At 53.2% G+C, this 24,055-nt stretch overlaps 3 protein-coding genes across 6 annotated transcripts; 2 read left to right on the plus strand and 1 right to left on the minus strand.

Annotated features, from left to right (window-relative positions):
- Window positions 1-12: 12 nt before the first annotated feature.
- PINLYP (phospholipase A2 inhibitor and LY6/PLAUR domain containing) lies at window positions 13-3,760 on the plus strand. Its single transcript, XM_026014259.2, has 5 exons — window positions 13-149; window positions 1,143-1,259; window positions 2,782-2,934; window positions 3,177-3,320; window positions 3,516-3,760. The coding sequence occupies exons 1-5, from the start codon at window positions 80-82 to the stop codon at window positions 3,668-3,670; spliced, it is 639 nt and encodes a 212-aa protein (XP_025870044.2). The 5' UTR covers window positions 13-79; the 3' UTR covers window positions 3,671-3,760.
- A 3,179-nt stretch (window positions 3,761-6,939) lies between these two features.
- On the minus strand, window positions 6,940-23,040 carry IRGQ (immunity related GTPase Q). 3 transcript variants are annotated; one of them, XM_072754248.1, is made up of 3 exons: window positions 22,934-23,040; window positions 13,262-13,793; window positions 6,940-11,840 (listed from the first exon to the last, which is right to left on the minus strand). In XM_072754248.1, exons 2-3 carry the CDS (start codon window positions 13,789-13,791, stop codon window positions 10,469-10,471), a joined length of 1,902 nt encoding a protein of 633 aa, XP_072610349.1. In that variant the 5' UTR covers window positions 13,792-13,793; window positions 22,934-23,040; the 3' UTR covers window positions 6,940-10,468. The 3 variants fall into 3 exon arrangements, with proteins under 3 accessions (XP_072610349.1, XP_025869764.1, XP_025869765.1); XM_026013979.2 differs by lacking the exon at window positions 22,934-23,040 and adding an exon at window positions 14,255-14,387; XM_026013980.2 differs by lacking the exon at window positions 22,934-23,040 and adding an exon at window positions 14,105-14,277.
- ZNF576 (zinc finger protein 576) lies at window positions 14,501-17,850 on the plus strand. Of its 2 annotated transcripts, none has more exons than XM_026013983.2 (3): window positions 14,501-15,204; window positions 15,358-15,458; window positions 17,117-17,850. In XM_026013983.2, the coding sequence occupies exons 2-3, from the start codon at window positions 15,374-15,376 to the stop codon at window positions 17,542-17,544; spliced, it is 513 nt and encodes a 170-aa protein (XP_025869768.1). In that variant the 5' UTR covers window positions 14,501-15,204; window positions 15,358-15,373; the 3' UTR covers window positions 17,545-17,850. The 2 variants fall into 2 exon arrangements, with proteins under 2 accessions (XP_025869768.1, XP_072610435.1); XM_072754334.1 differs by having other exon boundaries at window positions 14,504-14,609.
- Window positions 23,041-24,055: the final 1,015 nt, after the last annotated feature.

Raw genomic sequence — 24,055 nt, forward strand, 5'->3', positions numbered from 1 at the left:
GTGAAGGCGGATCCAGAGGATCCGCCCCTCCTCAGCTTCCTATAAGGGCTGGGGACCTGGGACTTCAGGTTCACTCACCATGAGGACTCCCATGAGACCGGAGACCTTCCTGCTGGCCTTCATGTCGCTCTGCACCCTCCTGGGTCTGGGTAAGTGAGAAGGGGTCTGGACCATGAGGACCATGAGAGAGCACTCCACAAGGTCCTTGAGGGGGAAAGAGGTGGTGTCCTGGGAATTCAGATTCATGGTGAAGGCAGAGACTAAAGGAAGAGAAAGCCTGGGGCCCCAAGGGAAGAAAAGCTCAAACACTCATGTGATTGGATCCCTGAGAAAAGAGGGAGCTTGGTGGGCTCTAAATCCTCTCTCTCCCCAGGCAAGGTCTCAAAGTAAGACATGAATTCTAGGAAACTGGATGAGAGCATGACTAGAAAGGGAAATTTTAAAAAGGAAGAAGAAAGAGAAAAAAAAAGTGAAGGGGGGTGGCATGGGGGAGAAGAGATCTCCTTTCTCCCTGGACTCTACAGAGTTCAGACCCCAGCTCCCCTTCCCTTAGATGCTGGAGTTCAGACAAGCTCCACCTTCCCCAGGACCTAGGTGTCCGGGAGCCCCCAGTTGCCTCCTCTCTTAGGACCGAGGAGTCCATGCCCTCTGCCCTCCTGGTTTTGACTCTCCCTTCTTGATCTGGGGTGAAGACCCCAGCCTCAGGTTCCCCTGCCTGAGCTCCTACCATCTCTAAGACCTATGCCTGGACTCGTGTCCCAGAAACAGCTGGACCTGAAGCTTCACAGAAGCCCATGGAAACCTTCACCAGGATCCCTCCCTGTCCCCAAGCTTTCTCAGAGAACCCTAGCATCCCAAGTCCCCAGCCTTATAATTAGGTAAACAGGCTCCCTGGTGGAGTCGCTTCCCACCCCTGGAAGTAGCTTTGCTGGCTTCACCACCGCGTCCCAGCCAGAGCACTGGACAGTCCCTGGACAGCGGTCCGTGCTCCACCCATGGACAATTAGGGAGACACTTGTCCCTCCTCCCTCAGGACTCCAAATCTGGCCTCCTTTGCCCTATCTCCCTCTGGAGTCTGAAGTCGCCCTCCTGGCCCACTGACCACACCCTTCATGGCAACAGCCTGGCTCTCTACCCTGCAGGGTGCCCGCTGAGCTGCGAAGTGTGCAGGGGCTCCGGGCCCACGTGCAGCGGAAAAATGAAGGCTTGCGAGGCCGGCAAGGACGCATGCGTGGTCATCGTAGGGGAAGCGAGCACAAGTAGGAGGAGGGCCTGGCATCCTAACCTGGGGAGGGGGTTGTGCCTTCAAGGGTAGAAGATCCCGAGGAAGGGAGGGATCCTCGTGGTGAGAGGTCAGGGAAGAGGGAGAGACTGTCCTGACGTGGTGGGTGGAAGGACGCGAATTCAGTGGGATGATAGAAACCATTGTTGCCAGGGATTTCTGAACGGAGACTCTCCCAAATATTAGAGGGAGGGCTGGAGAGGGCAGACATAGACTTTCTTGGGCAGGAGGGGGCAGGGGATGGACAAGGGGGAACAGAATGGGTGGGAGGGGTAGAATCTAATAGGCTGGAAGTAATGGGGGGTGGGGAGGAAGGGAGAGGCTGGTGTGGGTTGGGAAGACTGCGATCAGGTGACCCTTTGGGGGAAGAGGGAGGAATCTTCCAAAATAGGAGGAAGAGATAGCCCTAGGGGTGTGGTGCAGGCTGGAAGGAAACTTTTTTTTTTTTTAATTCAATTAGCCAATTAGTACATCATTAGTTTCAGAGGTAGAGTTCAGTAATTCATCAGTTGCCCAAGGGTGCCTGGGTGGCTCAGTGGTTTAGCTCCTGCCTTCCGCCCAGGGTGTGATCCTGGAGACCCCAGGTCGAGTCCCACATCGGGCTCCCTGCATGGAGCCTGCTTCTCCCTCTGCCTGTGTCTCTGCCTCTCTCTCTCTCTTTCTCTCTCTCCCTCTCTCTCATAAATAAATAAAAATCTTGAAAAAATACCCAGTGCCCATCACATCACGTGCCCTCTTTAATGCCCATCACCCAGTTACCCCATCCCCCCACTCACCTCTGCTCTGAAAGGGACCATTCCTGACTGGAGGTGGAGATGTGACACTGAGGTGGAGGGAGAGACATAAAAGGGACTATGCTAGACAGGAAAGATAACCCCGAAGTATGGAGCAAACCGTCACAAAGACAAGTAGAGATGGAGATGGGGAGGCAGGTAGGTGATGGGAGAGCAGGGCGTGATTTCAGTGGAAGGGAGGGACCTGACCTGAGAAAAGATGGGGGTTGAGGGGGAGTAATGGACAGACCACAGGGGCAGGGCTTTTCATTCAGAGCTGAAAGAGACTATTCATTAGGCACCGGAGGAAGGTGGACAGGTGTGATGGTGGTGGCACGAGCTGAGGGCCACCTGGAGTGTAGGAAGAAACCACGCCCCGACCAGAGAGGGTGTGTAAGGAGGGTGGGATAGAGGATTGCATGCTGCGCTACCCACTGAACAGGCATTGGCAGGTGGGCAAGAGGACTAGTAGGGTTTGAAAAGACTACCCCAGGCTTTTAGGAGAGAGATATGAATCCTGGGGATGGGGGAGGGGGGAAGAGCACTGTTTGGGGAGTCAAGAGGGAAAACCCTTGGACTGGGTTGGAAGGGACCACCCTAGGCGATCATGGGGTGTGGGAAGTTCAGAGTTGGGAGAGACCCCACCCCTACCCAAGGCCTGGGTCCATCCTGGAGTGGGATCAGCAGGCACTGCCGGAGCCTCCCTTCTTGTCCCCCATCCTTCAGAGGGCCGCCACTCACTGAACACCTACAAGGCCTGCATGAAGTTCAGCGACTGCTACACGGGATTCGTGTCCACCACGATGGGCCCCAAGGACTACATGGTGTCCAACACGCGCTGCTGCCAGAGTGATGGCTGTAACCTTGGCTCGGTGCCCCGTGAGTGCCACTTCAGCCCTTCATCAGGAGTCGCTTCCAGCCTGCTGTATGTGCTCTGGCCCTCCTCTGACCTGCGCTGAAACACTCGGCAACTTACTTGCTTCATGCGAGCCTCAGTTTCCTTACCTGAAAATGCAGTGTCCATTAGCAAACCATGTCCCCCACTCCCGCCCCTGGTTGTTGCAAGGTTCGGGAGGGGTTTCATCGTCCCTTTGCACCTTACACTCCACCCTCATCTGCAGCTCCCCAGAACAATCGTACTGAGAACGGCCTTCAGTGTCCAGCCTGCATCGCACCCTTTCAAGAGACATGCCCTGGGACCCAGGCAGCCCGCTGTGTTGGCCAGGAAACCCACTGTGTCTACTTTGCTGGCAAAGTGCAGGCTGGTGAGGGGAGCCTGGATCTCTAGAGGGGGGGACAGGAGCCTCAGAACTGGAGGGCCATTCTTCTGAGTTCTAGGGGAGATGGTGGCTCCTGGGAACTGGGTACAACACAGGGAATGGGGCAGGGTGGGGGCGGTAGGACAGGTGGTGAGGAAGGAGGGGTTGGGGGCTGATTCCATTCTGAAACCCCTTTCCCAGGTCTCATCAGCCCCAAATTTGCCACTCGGGGCTGTGCTACCGAGAGTGCCTGCTACGCCAAGGCGGGGGCTCAGGTGCCTTCAGCCTCTTATCTCTACTTCCTCCGCCGAGCAGACTGCCTTCCAGCCCCCCAGGCCTCTGGCAGAACGGAGTGAAGAACTGAAGAATATGTGGCTTGAGGTCTCCATTTGTCCTCACCCTACACCTCCCCCTGTGCCTATACATTAAACAGGGTAACAAAGTAAGCCTGAGTTCCTGTGATTCAATGCATTTCAGGAAGGCAAGGTGCAGAAAGCAGGGGTCTTAACCCTTGGGAACCCCCTCTTTTAAGGAAGAGAGAGAAGACCTTACCATTTATTAAAGGATTACTCCCCGCTGGGCTGCTATGCAGAGTGTTTTTTTTTTTTTTTAAGATTTTATTTATTTATTCATGAGAGACACAGCGAGAGAGGCAGAGACATATAGGGAGAGGCAAGCTCCTCACAGGGAGCCTGATCCCCAGATATGGGATCACACCCTGAGCTGAAGGCAGATGCTCAATCACTGAGCCACCCAGGCATCCCTGTGCAGAGTGTTCTCCATGCTGTACCTCATTTCAGAATCTCAACAACTCAGGGATCCCTGGGTGCCTCAGTGGTTTAGTGCTGCCTTCAGCCCAGGGTGTGATCCTGGAGATCCGGGATCCAGTCCCACGTCAGGCTCCCTGCATGGAGCCTGCTTCTCCCTCTGCCTGTCTCTCTGCCTCTCTCTCTGTCTCTCATGAATGAATGAATAAATAAAATCTTTAAAAAAAAACCCTCAGAATCTCAACAACTCTGTGAAGTTGATCTTATTAGCCCCATTTTACAGATGAACAAACTGAGGCACAGATTGTGGTCCCCTTGCCTTGGGTCAAACCACTTCTCCTGATTAACCTCTCCCTCTTTTTGCCTGTTTTCAATTCTGCAAAATTTGAATATTAATAGTTATAACCTCATTGGGTTGTTGTGCCAAATGAAAGAAAATAAAAAAGGATTAGTGCAGTGCCTGGTACCTGTAAGACAATGTGGGTTTAGGGATAATATGTCTGTAAATAGTAATCATCATAATGCCTGCTACTTAACAAGTGGCCATTACTTGGAAGGTGCTAAACATTGTCATCAAATATATTATGCTACACTAACAAGCAAATCCCTAATCTCAGTGATTTAAAGCAACAAAGCTTTTAAAAATTTATTTATTTGAGAGAAAGAGAGTAAGCATGTGAGAGAGAGAGAGAACGGGGGGGGCCATAAGCGAGGTGAGGGGGAGAAGGAGCAGACTCTCCGCTGAGCAGGGAGCCCAAAATGGGGCTTGATCCCAGGACCCTGGGATCACAACCTGAGCCAAAGGCAGACACTTAACCGACTGAGCCACCCAGGTGCCCCTAAAGCAACAAAATTGTATTAGTTTTTTTAAAAAAAATTGTATTAGTTGACTAACGCTGCAGTAATGCTGTGTAACAAACCATCCCCAGACCAATCCCTAACAGGCATTCTTCTCTCTGAGGGTTTGGGGGTGGCTGGGGTAGTTCTCCTTTTGGCTCTGCATTAGCTGGTTTGGCTCCAGTTTGGGAGGAGGATACAAGTTCTGGGATCAGTGGCTCCCTGGCTAGTGTTCTGATGGCAGATCACAGGAGCACAAAGCCCAAGTGCATTAGGAGCCCCTCTGAGGTCAGGTGTGCTAACATTCCATTGAGTAAAGTAAACCCTGTGGTCAAAGCCAACATCAACTGAGCAAGGAAGTGTACTCCCCTTCCAGTGGGAGGAGGAAGAGCAGTATTTGCTGAACGAGTCTCCATTCACGAATAGTTGATTCTTCCTTCACCCTACATGTCTAGCACTGTCTGCTCATCAGGATCCTAGGGCAGCCACCAACTCGAACATTGCTGTCTACGGGAAAGCGCAGGAAAGTCTCACGTGGGTGATTAAATGCTGTGACCCAGAAGGGACTTGACATAACCCATGGGATGGAGCGAGTCGCATGGTCTGCCAAACCCCACGGGGGCTAAGAAGTGCAATCCTGGTCTGCAACACGGACGTATTTCTTAAACAGCATGAATGGGTGCCACGGCCTCTTAGCACATACTTCTCATTTTCTCCTTGCCGCAACTCCCCGTGATAGGCTCTGTTATTCTCAGCCCTGTCTTCAGAAGAATCTGAGGCTCAGAGGAGGGATGTTACAGTGGAGTTCACGTGACTAAAAAGTGGCAGGGCTTCAGATTTTTTTTTAAAGATTTTATTTATTTATTCATGAGAGACCCAAAGAGAGAGCGAGAGAGAGGCAGAGACACAGGCAGAGGGAGAAGCAGGCTCCATGCAAGGAGCCTGACGTGGGACTCGATCTCGGGACTCCAGGATCAGGCCCTGGGCCGAAGGCAGGCGCTAAACTGCTGAGCCACCCAGGGATCCCCAAAGGGCTTCAGATTTTAATCACTGGGTCATGACGAGGGGGAGAAAGGACCCCAGCACAGAGACGGGGAGTAAGACTGTATCTGTTATCTTTGGCTGCTGCCTTTCTGCAGCTACCTCTTCTGTGACTACCTTTCTTCTGAAAGGTAGTCGCTTAGAACAATCACCTTTTATTTAACTCGTGATTTAGTCTGCTGTTTGGTCTGGGATCAGCCGACTGGCTCTCCTGTTGGGTTTGGCTTCTATCAGCCAGGCAGCTCGGTTTCAGACGGTTGGCTGCCTATAGCTTGGGGTGTTAAGACTGACTGGGCCACATGCCTCTACTCACCCAGCAGGTTGGCCTGGACTTCTCGGTGTGACCGTAGTGACAGGGGTACAGTGAGAGGAAGCCCTAATATGTGAACTTTTTCCAAGCATCTACTTCTCTATTAAAGATTTATTTATGAGAGAGAGAGAGAGAGAGGCAGAGACACAGGCGGAGAGAGAAGCAGGCTCCTCACAGGGAGCTCAATGTGGGACTTGATTCCTGGACCTGGGATCACACCCTGAGTCGAAGGTAGATGCTCAACCGCTAAGCCACCCAGGCATCCCTCAAGCATCTACTTCTATCGTGTAGGCAAATCATGTGGCCAGGTCTAGAGTCAGAAGGGCCTCTCCAAGAACACAGCTACAGAGAGACATTAATGGGCCAGGCTGCTTCCAGAGCTGGGATGCTTTACTGTTGTAAGCTCTCTAAGGTCTAAATGTCTTGTTTCCACCTGCACCACCCTCCCCGCCCCCCAACATACATACTCTCAGTCTCTGGATTCCAGCTCAAGGGGTTCTTTCCCCTAGGGACCCTCACCACCCATCTTTCCTCTCCTAGGACCCAGGAGTCCCCACCCTTGGTCTCCTCCTCCTTCAGAGCCAGTACTATCTCCAGCCCTTTCCTTCCCCAGACCTAAGCAAAATCCCAAGCATCTTCCCCTTCAAACCCCAAAAGAAAAGACACATAGTGGTATTTCTACTCATTTTTATTGACCTCTTCAAAAAGCACCACAGGCCAACCACACCCTGGATTAGCCCTCCCTGGTTCCCCACCCCAATGGATACAAGTCTCTTCATCATTATCCAGAAATGTATGAAACTCAGCTAAGGTGATGAGATTGTCTCTTCTACTTCTGCTTCTGGTAATGGATGGCAATGCCAAGATGTAGCATACATTTCCTGGAATTCTTGCCTTCGAGGGTCTTCCAGCCTGGAAGTATGATGTTGACACACCCCGAGGGCAGCAGCAATCAGTTCTCAAGGGAGTCTTAATCTTTCTGCTTGGATGCTACCAGAGACAGAAGCCTCACTAGCAACGTTTAGGACTCCCTTCAAAAGTCATAATTTAAAAACAACCCTTCCCCCAAATTAGTCATGACACCCAAGAGTGTCCATATACACATATAAACACAACCAGCACTCCCCAAAAGAGACACAAGCAAACAAAATTGGGTCTTGCTTTCTCAGATATGATCTCTGGCATGATCCCCATTGGCATGAGAGCAGAAGGAATTTGAGGCAGGGAAGCACAGGGCAGAGATGTTAGGCCAGACCAAATCAGAGATGATGTGAAAGTGGCAGAAAAAGACAAGGGCACTCTGTGAGCAAAGGCATGGGCATGAGACAGAGGTGCCCAGACTAGAGTTGTCTGGGTACTGCCTGGGGCCAAGGGCAAAGGCAACAAGACTTATGTTCGAGCTCCCCATATGCCAGGCTTCTCTGGAGGGCTGCAGCATGCTGACATGTGCGTGTGTATGAGTGAGAGAGAGAGAGAGAGAGAGAGAGAGAGAGGCAGGGGGGAGAATGCATGTACATACACTATTCCTACAATTACCCTGTGAGGTAGATACCATTTGCTGAGTGACTTCCCCAAGGTTGCCCCAATGTCAGGAGGACTGTCTGACCCTAAAGCTATGTCTGTAGAATTTCCTGTGATGATGGGAGTGTTCTAGGTCTGTGCTGTCTAGTACTGTGGCCACACATCACATGTGGCTACTGAGCACTTAAAACATGGTTTGGGTGACTGAGAAATGGAGTTTATTTTTACTTAAAAACTGATATGCACCTCAGTTATTGGGAAACTGTTCAATATAACCGGGACAACTTGGGTGTATGAATCTCTTTCTCCATTAATGAACTTTAGGAAAGCTAAACAGGAGTACTTCCGATGAGAATTTATCATCTGAATGAGACATGTGCTAAGTGCAAAATACACACCCGATTTCAAAGACAGCATGAAGGAATGGAAAATGTCTCATTCTTTTCTATATTGATTACATGTTGAAATAATGTTTTGGGTGTACTGGGTTAAGTGAAACATAACTAGTTTTCACTGTTTTCTTTTACCTTTTTACTGTGGCTGCTAGGACATTTCAAATTACAGATGTGGCTCACAACCCGTTTCTGTTGGACGGCACGGCTGTGTACCTCTCCCACTTTCCCATGGCTGGCATTCTAGATTGAGAGGTAGACAGTGTTGTACTGGATATTACAGAGATGGGCAAATACCTTTCCCCGAAGTCTGAAAGGCCTTTGAAGACCATGTCCGAAGCCATTCAGTATAAAGCCAAATGCTTTTTTCCACCCTCAGCCATCTCAACTATGATGGGATAAATTGAGCCAATGGTAGGGGTTCGAGATGGACATGGGAATACCATCTGGCAAAGGACCTGTCTCTCAGATCGGTCACCCTTGTCTCCCGCTGTCAAAGAAAATAGGATCTTGTAAGTATTTACGGTTCTCATCCAGCCCTTTCATTTCTCAGATGGAACATAAGGCACTGGTCCAAGTCACCCAGAGTGACAGTGGCAAAGCCGTGCTTGCTTCCCAGATCCCCTGACCTCAGACAGGAGCTTTCTCTCCCATCAGATGCCTGTTTCTCCCCACCTTGCTCATTTTCCCTGTCTTGTGGCAAGAGGCTGACAATCTAAATTGCAGTCTGCCACTGACTAATGAATGAAAAGAAATATTTACTAAGCACCTACTGTGGGTCAAGCACTCTTCTAGGTGTTGGGGGTAGAGCAGAGAACAAGACAGGTAAAAGGACAATAGCTATTAAATAGGTAAATAAATAAATAAGGTAATTGCCTACAGTAAAAATTGCTGCAAGGGAAACATCAACTGGCTGAGAAGAGTAATGGGGGTGTGTGAGCTGATTCAGTTACACTGGACAGGGATGGCTTCTCTGAGGGGACGTCTGAGTGGAGATCTGCTTGATAAGAAGGAACCAGTTATGAGAAGATAACTGGTTAGAGCATTCTAGGCAGAAAGAACAACAAATGCAAAGATCCTGGGGTAGGATCCAATGTGGCCCACCCAGGCATCGGAAGATCAGGCTGGTTAGGGGATGAGGTTGGGGCCAGACCACATAGGACCCTGCTGTGTGTTGTTGGGCCTAGAGCCTGCCCTCCCTGGGCTTTGCCCTCCCCATCTCTCATAAAAGAGATGCTACTTAATGGCCTTTTGGGTCCCCCTTTCCTGCTTTTTGATACAAGAACTCTGTGACCTGAGGCATCTTTTCTACCTATACTTGGCAGCCTAGAACATTCCAGGCACTGTGATTTCTGCCTTTGCTTCACTTATGGCACACTCCCACCATCTGGAACACTACCTCACTGTTCTGTGGGTCTCTTGCTCTCCGCAGCCCCGTGTGTACACCAGAAGGCAGAGCCTCTTGGGGACACCTGAGGTAGCCAACACAGAAATATCTGCATCAGTGCAGCATTATAGCTGCTTTTCCAAAAAAGGCAGGAGTATAAAATATCAAGGCCAGAAAGGGTTCGGCTTAATGACAGAAGAAATCAAGACCAAAAAGAGATAGAAACCACTAAGGGAAAGAGGGACAAAGGAACAGACACACCAAAGATCCCTTGAATCACTCAGCACTTATAAAAAGGGGGGTAGTCATGTCCCTTTCCAAACTCGCACTGAGAGAGGTGATTGCCAGGGTCCAAATCCATAAGGAATTTGTGGGAGATACCTCTGAGGTATGGGTTCCTGTCCTTCACACCCAGAAGGCCTCATTCCTGGTCTCTGGCTACCCCCAGGGCCCACCATGCCCAGACCTCTTGCCTCCTTCCCTCGTTTTTCTGGGACCATCCTCCCCACAACAGCTGGGAAAAGAATCTGACCCACCAACCCCCCTCCCGCCCCCCAGCAGCAAATAACAGACATCTCTCTATTCCCGACCAAAGGTTCTGCAGCTCTTTTGCACAGTCCCCTGTTCCCTCCTGTAGATGGAGACCTCCCACCACCCAGCAACTAGAATCTTAAAGTCCACCCCAATGAATTCAAAGCCCTCATTCCCTTCAAGCACCCAGCATTCTGAGTGGTGGCCCCCAGCTCCACTACCTCAGAGGCCCAGACATCCCACGCATCTGGAACCCCCCCCCCCCATCCCTCTCCCTCTAACCCGGACGTGGAGTCCTCAGCCCCTGGGGGAGCCAAGCAGGAGGGACACTGGGCACCCCGGCAGCCCCCCGACCCGCGTCCCACCCCTCACTGCGCGGGCACATGGGGTGCCAGCACCGCCTCGGCATCGGCCTGCATCTCGTTGAGGGCCTGCAGCAGGACGCCGTGCGCCGCGCGGTAACCCAGGCCGCCGGTGGCCGCCGCGCCGCCCGCGGGCCATAGGAAGGAAAGGGCCCCCAGCGCCGCGCCCCCGGCAGTGCCCTCGCCCGCCCACGCGCCCAGCCTGGCCTCCACCTCGGCGCGCGTCACCGGGCCCGGGAAGTGCGTCCGCTCCGCCAGCTCCCCGGGGGTCAGGCCGAGCGCGCGCTCGCGTCGAGCCAGCGCGGCGGGTTCGAGCCCCAGCGCCCGCCGCCACTCGGCCAGCTGACCCCGCAGAAGCGCCACGTCGCACGCCCAGCCTAGGCCGGGTACGGGCGCCGCCGCCGCCGCCAGGCTGGCCAGCAGAGCCGGCCGCCACGCCCCGGCCCGCAGCGCCGCAGCCTTCATGCGCGCCCCGTGGGGAGACGCGGGGGGCAGCGCCAGCAGCAGCGCCCCCGCCTGGGCCGGGGGCAGCGCGCGCCGCAGCCACTCGCAGAGCCCGGGGAGGCCGCCAGGCCGCAGCGGGAACACGGGTGGCGGCGCCTCCTCCAGCACCTCCCACGTCTCATCCTCGGGGCTCAGCGCGGCCGCACGCTCCGCGTCCCCACTGCCTGATTTCTTCCCGCCGCCGCCAACAGGCGGCACACTCTCGCTGCCCGCTTTCTCCGAGCCTTCCCCGCTGCCTGCTTTCTCGGAATCTTCCTCGCTACCTTTCTGCAATCCCGGGCCACGTTTCTCCCTTCCCTCACTGCATGCATTCTTCACCCCCTCTCCGCCTGTGTTCTCTAAGCTCTCGCAGCTGGGCTTCTCTTTCTCTGCCTTGTCCTCTTCCTCCAGGTACTCTGGATCTTCGCCCTCACCGTCTGTTCGCACGCCGACCAGCGGCGCATCTGGCAGCACGAAGGGCCGAACCTGAGCCCAGTCCTTCTCAGTGGGGGCCCCCGGGGTGACTAGGATGAGGGCGTCGTAGTGGGTCGGATGGGGGGTGGCAGCAGCAGCAGTGCCCGCGGAGCCCAGAGGCACGTGCCAGAGCACCACATTGGGACGCTCTGGGGCCGGGTAGGGCGTGGGCCCCGCGGGCACGAAAACAGGCTCGGCATCTGGGTCACCGGGATCCAGCCCAAGCAGCACGTTCAGCACGAGGCTCACATCAGCGTTGCCGGCCACAGCCAGGTCCAGCCGCGCGCTGCCCAGTCGCTCCAGGCCAGCGCGAACCCACGACAGCGCCGCCTCCAGGCCACCGGTCTCAAAAGCCTCCCGCACGGCCTCCAGCTCTGCCGCACCCAGTACCTCGAAGCCATCCTGTGCCGGGGGCAGGAGCCTAAGGGGACAGGGAAAGGGAGGGTCAAGAGCAGAAGAGGGTTTAAACGTGGGAGAGCTGCATTATGGGGATGGGACCAGACTAGGATGATATGGGTGGAGTTTTTTAATAACCCCTGAAAGAAGACAGAGGAGCCAGACTCATCATACAATATATAGGAATTAGCGCTTAAAGCAGGGGGAGGGGGACGCCTGGGTGGCTCAGTGGTTGAGCGTCTGCCTTCAGCTCAGGGCGTGATCCCGGGATGGGGTCCAACATCGGGCTCCCTGAATGGAGCCTGCTTCTCCCTTGGCTTGTGTCTCTGCCTCTCTCTCTGTGTGTGTATCTCTCATGAATAAATAAATAAAATCTTTTTAAAAAACAAAAAAATAAAATGGGGGGAGGGCAGGTTGGTTGAGGTCAGGTTTCTGGCAAAACCTAAAAAGGGGAACCTGCTAAATCTTCTCTGAGATTTAGTCTTTGGGGGAGGGGGCACTTTCCCAAGGGCCTTGCAGGGTTAAGAAAGGCCAAGCAAAACTCCCGGAAGATGGGGCTCCGGCAAAGACTGACTTGCAACTGTATTGTGGGCTAAAGGAAAGGCAAGCACCTTTGGACCGGAGCAAGGTCACCCAGGGCGCTCTTTGCAGAGACTAGGCTTACTGAGGCGAAGAAGGGCCAGTGAGGGGAAAAGCCTCGCTTACTAGTGCTTACCAAGAAGTGGCTAAGGAAAAAAAGATGTGCACTGACCCGGTGGCTTCATTTGGACTTCTATAAAACAGGTGGCCAGGGACCTGGTGGGGGGGGGGGGTATTTAGGAGGTAGCCAGCGAGTGGGCATAGAAATGAGATGGGATTGGGATTAAAGAAAGGCAGAGGGGGAGGAAATCCAGAAAGGGCAAGGCTCACTGAGGGTGTGGCTTTACAAGGACTAGTGTAGCTAGAGAACAAAGCTGAAGGTGGAGCAAAGCTGAAGGTGGAGAGGACGAGGAGGGCTCCTCGAAAGTGTGAATCCCTGGGTAACATCTTGGCGGGGATCACAGGCTTGTGTGCTGAGTAAGCCTTCCTCTAAACTTTTGCCATGGGGGAAGCATTTGGGCATTAGGTCCTCGCCTCTCCTAAAATGCTCAGTGAAGCAGGGCTTGGGACCTGAGAATGCTTGCAGGGGGCAGAACCTGGGAGGACGGGTCAGAACCTGGAGCTGACCTTTTGGTGGGGCGGAGCCTATAAGACAAGAAAGGCTCCAGCATTGAGTGCTGGCTTGGAGTGGAGCCTCGCTGACCTCAAAACCTGCGCTGAGGGGCAGGACCAGGGCCAGAGAGCAGGGCCCCCAGCAGCTATCCTGTTAAGGCCTGCCCCAAACTCACTGGGGGTGGGGTCTCGCGATCTCAAAGAACATTTTCTGGGTGTGAAATGTAAAGCACCAGGCCTCAAGTCCTCGCTCACCTCTGCAGCACCTCCGCCTGGCTCCGCAGCGCCACCCGCAGGCGCTCCAATTCCTTGCAGCCGTCTGGGCGGCCGCAGTCCGCGGGCAGCACGAAGAGAGCAGCGGCCCCCAACCCCGCGCCGTTCAGCAGGGCCGCGGTCTGATCCCGGGCCTGGGCTTCATCTTGTGACTCCCCAGGGCGGAGATTCCGCACAGCCAGCAGCGGGGTCCCTCGGGCCAGGGCGGCCCGCGCTGCCTCTCCCAGCGCTGGGGCCAGGGGCTCCCCGTTCCCCTCGGGGCCGGGCAGCACCAATACCAGCACGTTGGCCTCCGCCGCCCAGGGCCCTGGCGCTGCGGGCGGACAGCTCAGCTCGCCCAGGAAGAGGCCAGGGCCCGCTGCTCGCAGGCTGGGGATCCCGGAGTCCGGCCGGCCCTCGGGAATCTCTATGGTCTCCACATTCCCGTCGCACAGCGCTGCGATCAGCGCGGACTTGCCACAGCCCGGAGGCCCCAGGAACAAGGCGGTCACGTCACCCCGTGGCGGTGGCATACCTGGAAGGCAAGGGGGTGGTGCAGACCCGGTCAGGGAGCACTCGACCTCTTTCTTTCCCGGTCTGCTCACTCTGTCCCCCCTCCATTCTTGCGTGTCACTCCCAGGGAAAAATCCGGCACCCACGCCCTGTGTATTCCCCAAGGACCCGGGTGGCTTGTCCGCCCTCTTTCTGGATACATTTAGAAAATATATTTTTTATTGATTTTAGAGAGAGAGCACAGCCAGGGGGGTTGGGGCAGAGGGAGAAGCCCACTCCCCGCTGAGCGGGAGCCTGATGCGGGCTCCACCCCAGGACCCCGGGGACCATCACCTGAGAGAAGACACACGCTCAACCGGCTGAGCCGCCCAGGCGCCCCACTCTCTCGGTTTCAAAATCTTAGACATCCGGACCTCCAGGCCCCTCCTCCCTCAGGGACATGGATGTTTTGATTCCCGCACTCCTCCCTTCCAAACCACTAACCGAGCAGACCGCTGGCAGTCACCGGAGAGCGCAATCGGCGGCGGCCGAGCAGCCGCTGAGAAGCCCCGCCCTTGGGGTCGGGCGGACGGAGGCCGAAGAGGTTAGGGCGCCCCGACTCGGGGCGGAGCGGGGGCCGTCCAGACCCGTTCCGAGGGCTCTAACCTGACGTCACTCTTTTAAGGAGGGGGTGTGTCTTGGAAGCGCGACCTCGGGGCTACAGCCCTTCACGGCGGCTGCGCAGAGCAATCGCAGCGCGCCGGCTCCCCAGCTCCGGCTGCCGCAGGGCCCCGAACAATGAGGAGTCAGAGCGCCTGCGCGCCAGCAGCGCCCGGCCACATTTGCGCAAGAAGCGGAGGTCGGTACGGCGCGGGCGGCCCGCAACGTCATCACAACGCATCCCACCGCGGGGAAGGCCCCCTCCCGTTTCTCTGAGGACCCGGCTGGCGCGACTGCACCACTGCCGGGTGGTAGCCGGCGTTTCGGCTTCGAGAGGCTCCTCCGGCGAAAGGGCGTGGGAGCCACTGGACCTTGAGCCTCGGGGCCCTACCCCGCTTCCCTCCGGGTGGCGGCGCTGTGACGAGCGGCTGGCCGGCGCGACGAGAGCAGCCCGCTGCTGTCCGGGGAAAAGCCGAGGCCTGGGGCTGCCCGGCCTCGGGAGGAGGGATCCGAGGCTGAAGGCGCGCGTGGGAGGCGGGGGCCGGGGGTGGAACCAGGGTCACAGGATGTCGGAGAAAGATGCCTCCCGGGAGGAGGCGGGCTAGACCTGGGCGCCACTACCTGCCTCAGGACACGTGGGAGAGCTGGTGTCGAGAGATCAAGAGATCAAGGGTTCCACGCCCGGAGTTCAGGGAGTTAGATGTGGGAGGCCAGAAGGCTCCACGGGGCATCACAGGCCTGGGGAGTCGGATCTTTTGAGAGGGTCGAAGCTTCCCTGAGGAGAGCTCCACCAGGTGAGAGTTGAAGAGGATGGCCTCTTACGGGTGGGCGGGAAGCAAGGGGAGCCCGCCAGAGCTCAGAGGATTGCGGGCCCCTTCGTGGCGACGGATACATGAGCGACTTCACTTGATTTACTGTCCTGTCTTGCGTGCTGCTCTCTTGACCAGAGGGATCCCAGGCATCATGGAGGACCCGCATCTCGAAGGGGCCATGGAGCAGCAGGATTCGTCCCAGGAGAGGAGTCCCCGCAGCCCAGGAGGCGACATCTGTGAGTGCTGCTGGCCAGACGGGTGGGGTGCTGGAGCCGATGCTAGCTAGCTAAAAGGATTTCAGTGTCCCAGGCATGTTACAAGCACTCGCCTGCTGCAAAGGGGCTGCAATAAATGGTTTATAAGCTGCCCTACCAGGAACTGCCATTCTCTACCCTTACCTTTATTGTGCTCAGATGTACCCATCCCGCTCTGGCCACATAAGTTCGAATGGGCTGCAGTCTGGACGGACAGAGTGGCACCCAGAGAGGCTTGGGTGGGAGAAAATGTTGGACACTGAGAGAGGAGACTCCAGTGGAGTTCCAGTGCCAACTCTGCCCCAGACTTTGGGTGTGTGACTTGGGCTCGGGTTTCCCTGTCACAAGAGGTTGCCACTACTCAGGTGACACGGCTGTAAAGGGGATTAGTGGCAGAGAAGGGGAAGGTCTGATATCGGGGAGTCTGCTGTTAGCAGAGGTAGCCAGTTTGACATAGGATAGCAACAGCTTCTACTGAATGCTTACTAGGTGTTGGGCGCTTTCTAAGAGTTTAACCTTCATTATCTCAGTCCTCCTGACAGACCCAGTGGAATTGGCATTGCTTTCAGATAAGGGAACTGAGGCAAAGAGGTTATCTGGGACAATGAGCTCCAGTGTCAAGGTCCTCCGGCCAAAGACCACCAGGAACACACCTGCATTTGAACAAGTTGGGTTTATCGCTCATTGCACTGAGGAAGCACACACACCATGAAGCACTGTGGGGCATCTCAGTGTTAGAAAGGACTTATCTTAGGTGATTTGGGAGAAGGTACAAGGAAGGGTTTTGTTCCAATTAAATGCTGCCAGTAAGTAGGGGCAAAAGATAGGTTGGCTGTGTAAATAAATCTTATCCAGGAGGGGGGGTACAAAGGCTCAAGCTGTGATTGATAAAGCAGCAGCCCCTCCTGTGAGCCAGGATAGGGGATGTTTGGTCATTTTTGTGGCTTGGACAATGTTCATGTTTTGTCTGTGTTCAGACGTTATTCTGGCATGGTCTTGATGCGATTCATCTCAGTCACAGCATGGCTTTGTCTGACAAGGTTCTGTGAAACTGCTTCTGTTCAACAGGAGAACACCAAGGCCTAGCTGTGAGTGCCAGGCCAGCCCCTGACTGTCAAGCTGCTTTTCTCTTTCTCAATACGAGTAACCGCAAACCACTGTGTAGCACTGTTCTAAGCACTTTACATGAAGTAATAATCCATTTGCTCCCTCCAACAACCCCATGAGGTAGTTGTAACTGTACTGATCAGTCAGCCATACTGATATGGTTATGACCCCATTTTCCAGATGAGGAAACCGTTGTACTTGCCTAGGAAGTGGCAGATCTGGGATTCAGTGCCAAGTAGTCTGGCTCCAGAGGCTGTGCTCTAATCACATGGCTCTGCTGGGAGAGCACACTCCCTGGGTTCCATTCCTGACTCCATCATTTCATTTCCTAGCAAGTTGCCTAACCTTTCAGAGCCTCAGTCTGCTCATCCATAAAACGTCCTGTAATAGTTTGCCTGTGCCACTGTCCAGCCCTGGTGTACAGCTGGCATGTAGTAAGCACTGAATGTAAATTGTTGGCAAGACCCTGGGGCTTGGGAGAGGTCCTGGTGACTCTTGCTGGCTTCCCCCCGACCTCTCCCCACGTCCCTCAGGCCACCTGGGGGCCCCGCAGTGCACCCGCTGCCTCATCACCTTCGCCGATTCCAAGTTCCAGGAGCGTCACATGAAGCGGGAGCACCCAGCCGATTTCGTGGCCCAGAAGCTGCAGGGGGCCCTCTTCATCTGCTTCACCTGCGCCCGCTCCTTCCCCTCCTCAAAGGCCCTGCTCGCCCATCAGCGCAGCCACGGTCCAGCGGCCAGGCCCTCCACGCCAGTTGCACCCACCGCTGCCCACCCTACATTCCCCTGCCCTGACTGTGGCAAGACCTTTGGGCAGGCTGCTTCTCTGAGGCGGCACCGCCAGGCACATGAGACCCGCACCCCTCCAGGCCCCTTTGCCTGCACTGAGTGTGGTCAGGACTTTGCCCAAGAAGCTGGGCTGCATCAACACTACATCCGGCATGCCCGGGGGGAACTCTGAGTGAGGGTTACACCCTCCCTAGGGCAACGGGTGTGTGTGTGGGGGATGGGTTCTGTGGCTGCTAGAACCCACCTCTGGTAAGGGATGGGCGCCTTGGAAGGATGTGCTTCCCTCCCTGGACAGGCAAAGGACTCCTGATAAATAGGACCCAGAAGATGCTCATCTCCAGATTCAGTCTTTGGAGGACACAAAGGCCTTCAGGGATATAGCGAAATTAGTGAAATCTTTTAAGAGAAATGAACAAGCAAAAGGGAAAATTGTTATTTGTATCTCCCTTGTTTCCAATTAAATACTTTGAAATCACAACTAGCTGCAGATTGTGTAATCACCTTTAATTCTTCCCAGATGGATGCCATGAGCTGTAGGAGCAAATTCCCCCTGGTTTTGTGCCTGAAGGGGGACAGAGAAGGTGAGGTGTGACGGGGCTGTAATGTCCCTGGAAGGGTCTCAAATGTGGGGAAACTTGGGCCTTTGGGGTGGGGTAGCAAAGTTGGGGGCTATACTCTGAGTCATGTGGGGGTTGCAATTCAAGTCTCTGTCTTCTCCCATTCCCTGTCACAGTCTTTCCCACTCACTGAGGGGCCTTGGTATTTAGATTTGGGCTCCTTGCCCAGTAATCTATTGCCCGCTTAATTTCATGTACCATTCTGGTCATGGAATATTTTCTAGATGTTTAGGTGAGATGACATGAATAAAATAGCAAATAGTATCTAAAAACAGAAAAGATCTGTACTAAAATGTCTAAACCAGAAACTCTGGCTTTTGAGCAGGAATTGCCAGAAAATATAAGAAGGGCATAGTGAGGGGGCTCGGTTAAATGTGGGACTCTTGATTCTGGTTCAGGTCATGACCTCAGGGTCATGAGATCCAGCCTGGTTTCGGGCTCTGCTGAGCAGGGAGCCTGCTTGATTCTCAATACCCACACCCCCGCCCCCTTTCATCCCCCACACGCATGTGCACACGCACGCTTTCGCAAAATAAATAAAAAGAAGGGCACTGGGAGGGGGGAGCTCAGGTCAGAGCTGGCCTGGCCCTGTGGGGAATCTGGTTTGAAATCAAACAGGGATACCTTCTGTTTCCTGTTGTATTTGGCCAACACTGGGAGAGTTCCCATTAAGATCCTATTTTCAGCTCTTGAAAAGCCTAACCCTGGGCTGGGTCCCACCAGGCCAGTACTGAGTGTGGTCAGGACTCTGGATTACCTGCCCTGCCCCCCTTAGAGACCCCGGTTGATGCCCTGCATACAATAATTACAGACACTATCTGATCTGAGGGATGTTTTTAAAGCCCACAGCTGAGGTAAATCTGGTAGAGGATAGCTGTTTCCCAATTTTTACCTAGGTACATGGTAGCTACTAGCACTCCATTTCCCAGGGTTCCTTGCAGCTAGGTGTGGCACGGTGACGGAGTTCTGGCTAAATCCTGGGTCGAGTTCTCAAGCTTCAGAAAGGGACATGCCCTTTCCTTCACTTCCTGCCTGGAGTGTGGACATGGTATCCAGCCATCTTGGACCATGAGAGCAATATATGGGATGCCAGAGCCGCAAGACAGCAGAAGCCTGGTCCCTTGTTGACTACATGGAGCAGAGTCGTCATACCAGCCCTAGAATATCCACTTCCATACGATCATATAAGAGAGAAATAAACCTCGATCTTGTTTAAATCACCATTATTTTGGGTCTCTGTCACGTGCAGCATAATTTACAGCCTGTCGGTAGCACAGAACGGCAGATTTGAGTAGTTAGTTGCAATGGAGACCGTATGGCCCATAAAGCCTAAAATAGTAAAGGGCCATCTGGTCCTCTATAGTAAGTTAGCTGACCTCTTGCCTGATGGACATACAACCTACTCTGAAGCCTGGAAGCCGGGATTCCCACCCTGGGAAATACTACCTCTAGTAGGGGGACACGCTGTGTGTGTGTCCTGTAGGATCTGGACAGGGCCAGCCAGCCTGGAGCTCTCTGCTGGGGTGACTTTTGGGGAAATTGGTGGTTTGGAGTCAGTCGGCCATTACTCTATCCTAAAATACCGACTTCACCAAAGCCAAACATTTCCTCTGCACCTGGTGATAGCTCAGAAGTCTCCAACCCAGATGTTTCACACCACCCCCACAGCGGTTCCCTCAAACCCAAACCTGAGGCACTAATCACACATGCTCCCCTGAGACAGACAGCAGCCTGCCTGTGTTCTTCCTCTTCTCTCCACTCTCCAGATGTCATAGATTCCCAAGACTTTAAATAGCATCCTGGTGACTTCCAAATCTTTATGTTCAGCTCAAACCCCAGACTTCTCCCCAGGAGAAGAAAGTCACTTGGATGATGAATAGGACTCCCCAAAACATAAAAAGGGTCAATGTGACTCCTACAGCCCCCACCTACACCACTACCATCAGATTGGTCAACTGTGTACTCAACTTCTAAATTCTGGAGTCTGACAGGCCCTCCCCACAGGGATCTCCTAAGTGATCCCCCCACCCCCACCCAAGACCTGCGACCACAGCTGCCCTCTCCAGTCCATTACAGACCACATCCTGTGTACGTGAAGTCAGCACACACAACTCCTCATTTAAAATCCTCCAATAGGGATCCCTGGGTGGCGCAGAGGTTTAGCGCCTGCCTTTGGCCCAGGGCGCGATCCTGGAAACCCGGGATCGAATCCCACATCGGGCTCCCGGTGCATGGAGCCTGCTTCTCCCTCTGCCTGTGTCTCTGCCTCTCTCTCTCTCTCTCTCTCTCTCTCTCTGTGACTATCATAAATAAATAAATAAATTTAAAAAAAAATAAATAAAATCCTCCAATGGCATCCCATAAAAAACATCCAAAGACCTTTCCCAGGCCCAGAAAACCCAACAATGATGGAGCCCCACCCCACTAAGCAATCTCAACTACCTCCCTACTTTATCTTCACTATACTCTAGTCACACATACCAGGCTGGCTTCTACCTCAGGGCCTTTGCACTTGCTCTTCCCTCTGCCTCGAGTGCTCTTACCCAGAACTTGCTACTTAGGAATCAATACATGCTACATCCTCGGAGAGGTTCTCCTTGACCTGCTTGGCTAAAGTAGCACCACCAACCCTTACCCTTAGTTTCTTCCTAGCACTCTTCAATACCTGAGATTATCCCACTTTTGTCATTATCTCTGTCCTTGCTCTGGAATCCAAAGTCTTGGGGGCAAGTGTTTTGTCTTCCTCACTTCCTCAGTACCTAGGATAGTGTTGATCTCAGAGGCTCAAAAAATGCTTGACTATGCCTACTGTCTACCTAGTGGCTCTCGACCTGCAGCCCTCCCTGTGATGCTCTGTGATGCTGGGCTTTCTGCAATTAGGTCTCCCAGACTCCCTCCAGAACTGGCTTCCTCAAGTTCTGCCTACGAGATGTATGAGCATAAAGAAGATAGGAAGAAGGGGAAAGCAGTCACCTTGCTTTGGGATCCTGCTGGAAGCCCTCCAGCAGCAGCTCAGACTCCAGTGCCTTTCTGTATCAGCACCAGTACTGTGCTAAACCTCTTGAGGTTTAAACCTCTGCACATGGCCTGTCCTCCAAAATCCTGCTGGACCTGTACCCTAGTCCTAGAGGTGGGAGCTTTCTGTAGGCACAAATTGCTCAGTTGCCTCATTTTTCCACATCTGTGCTCTCAGACTTCTAACAGCTGCATAATGACTGCCCTGTGTTAAATCCTCTCTTGGAATTCCTAGCTTGGTGTTCATATCCTGTCTGGGCCCTGAGCAACTGAATGACCCCAGGCAGCAGATTAGGTCTCTTGATTCCCAGTCTGACATATCCTTAGGAATTTTTGCTGATAACTGGATGACTCTCTACATCCATGCTTAGAAAGCCCTGTCTTAGGGCAGAAAAGTGCTTAAGTGTGCTGCTCCAGGAAATAAAATCCATCCGTGGTATTTTAATGAGCTGTGAATTTCTGCTTTGACGATTCTGAGATTCATTGATGTTAAGCCATAGCGGTTATGAAAGTCTCAACTTGAAGAGTGGATAAATGTCAGGTTCTCAGATTCTGAGCTTCTAGGATGAAAAGTGTGGGTTTTGACAGATGCTTTGGTATAAGATTCTGTAACAGGCATCAAAATGAAAGTGTTCTTTATGGCCACGCAGGTACCATTATCAGTGAAGCAAGCAGGATATGAGGGTCTAGATGCCAGACAGAGAGGAATGAGCACATGGGAGGAATGCCCCATTAGCGGGAGGTAACCCTTAGCCAGCTCTAGCAAGCTACTGCCCCATGAGATTGTGGGTTCAGCACTCTAGACCTCATAGTCTTCAAGAGAAACCCTGAACCTCCATTTTGATGTGAAAGCTGCCTGTTTTTAAATGTTGATAACCAACATGATTTAAAAAAAACCTCAGTAACTCTGAGGAGACCAACACACTCCACACAGTAACTCTGTGTGGAGACCACCACATTCCTGCCAGTCAGACGTTGGCTATGGACAGCCAGGCTGCCATTTCTGGTATGTGGCTTAATGGTTAAGAATGTATGCCCTGCATCCACCCGTCTGGAGTCAAACCCAGGCTCTGCTTCTTAATAGCTGTGTGACCCACCTGTAGCAGGTAAGTCAACCTCCCTATGCCCTGGCTGAATAGCCGTAAAATGGTTGTGATAATAGCCCCTATACCTCTGAGGGTTATGACAATGACTCAGACATGGAGACACAACCCAAATTGGTAGAACAGCCTACCAGGCCTGGTCCTCTGCCCCTCCTTGACTTTACCTTCCTACCAGTCTTCCCCTGCCTTCCTTAGCAACAGCTTCATGCTCTAAGTGTTCTTCCATAAATACCTGAGGTTGGGCTTCACCTCAGGGCCTTTGCACTCATGGTTCCTGCAGACAGTGCAGGTGCCCTACTCCCTACTCCTCCCTACTCCTGGTCTTGGCTCTGAAGTCACCTTCTCACTGAAGCCTCCACGGCCTACTTGAAACCGCCTCACGTACAGGTACAAGCCTCCCCACCCTGTTTTCCTCCACAGCCACTTACTACCTTCTAAAGTCTGTATGTTTTATACATTTCACTTAAAAAGCATCTGTCTTGGGATGCCTGGGTGGCTCAGCGGTTGAGCGTCTGCCTTCAGCTCAAGTCCTGATCCCCAGTCTGGGGAATCAAGTCCCACACTGGGCTCCCTGCGAGGAACCCGCTTCTTCCTCTGCCTATGTCTTAGCTTCTCTCTGTGTCTCTCATGAATAAATAAAATCTTAAAAAAAGAAAAAAAGTATCGGTCTTCCCCATTATAATAGGGGTTTCCACAAAGGCAGGGATTCTTATTCTTGTTCTTTATGCTCTCTGCTCTACTCCCAGCTCCCAGGATACTGCCAGTATCTCGCAGGTGCTCAACACATCACCGTTGAATGAATGAATAAATAAATAACAGCCCCTACCTCATAAGGATCCGATGCGATTGTCCATATAAAGCACTTTAGCCCAGGGCCTGGTCCACCGTGAGCGCTGATTTAATGATGGCCATTACGGTAATTCAGGTTCTATTCTTGAAGATTCTTAGTTGCCAAGCTTCTATGAGTTAACACACGTAAAGTGCCTTAGAACAGGGCTTGGCACACAGTAAATGCTCAGTAAATGGTAGCTATCATTATAATTAGGCTTCTATTTTCAAAGGAGCTCTGGTGCCAAACTTCTATGAATTAGTACTTCCCAACTCAGAGCAAGAGCCAAGTTTCAACAAAGCTATAATGAACCGGCCCTCTGCTCCTTTCTGCCCTCATCCCTCCAGCTCTGCCCTCTCTGACACTGGGCGGGCTCCTGCCTCCTCCTGCCTGGACTGCTCTTCCCGCCCAAGCACACAGTTCCTGCTCCCTGGGGGAGGGCTACACTGTTTAAAATGGCAACCCCCTTCCAGAACTCTTCTCCCTCCTTGGCTTTATTCTTCTCCACAGCATCTACCACCATCCAGCATACACTACATCTTGTTTACCGTCTTTCCCGGTCAGTGGGCCTACCCACCCCCAAGTAAGCTCCATGAGGACAAGGGCTTTATTCACTGGTATATTCACAGTGTGCAGCATTTGTCAGGGACTCAGAAGATATTCCCTAAATGAATTAATGGATCACAGTCCCTACCTCACAGAGTTATTCTAAGGATCTGATGATCTCATGCAAATAAAATGCAGCACTCTGTAAGTGCTGGGGAAATGGCAGCTGTAATTATAATTAAGGTTCTATTTTTGTAAGTTCCTAGATACACAACTTCTATGAGTCAATATATATAAAGCTCTTGGACCGGCACTTGGCACCCAGGAAGCACAGCTCTGATTATAATTAAAGTCCTCTCTGCAAAGGTTCTCAGGCAGCAGAGAGAACACTAGCTGTCCCCTACCATCCTCCACGAATCATTCTCTGCTTTCTGGGCATTGGCTACACCACCTTTCCCAGATTCCCTTGCCCTGAGCTGTGGCCATGTGATTAATTTATCAGCAAAGGGAAGTAAATGGGAGCAGTATGTGCCACTTTTGGGCTGGAGATCACATGTACCTCTCCACGCTCAC

The sequence above is a fragment of the Vulpes vulpes genome, chromosome 1, assembly GCF_048418805.1.
Source record: "Vulpes vulpes isolate BD-2025 chromosome 1, VulVul3, whole genome shotgun sequence".
In the NCBI taxonomy this organism is placed as follows: Eukaryota; Metazoa; Chordata; class Mammalia; order Carnivora; family Canidae; genus Vulpes; species Vulpes vulpes.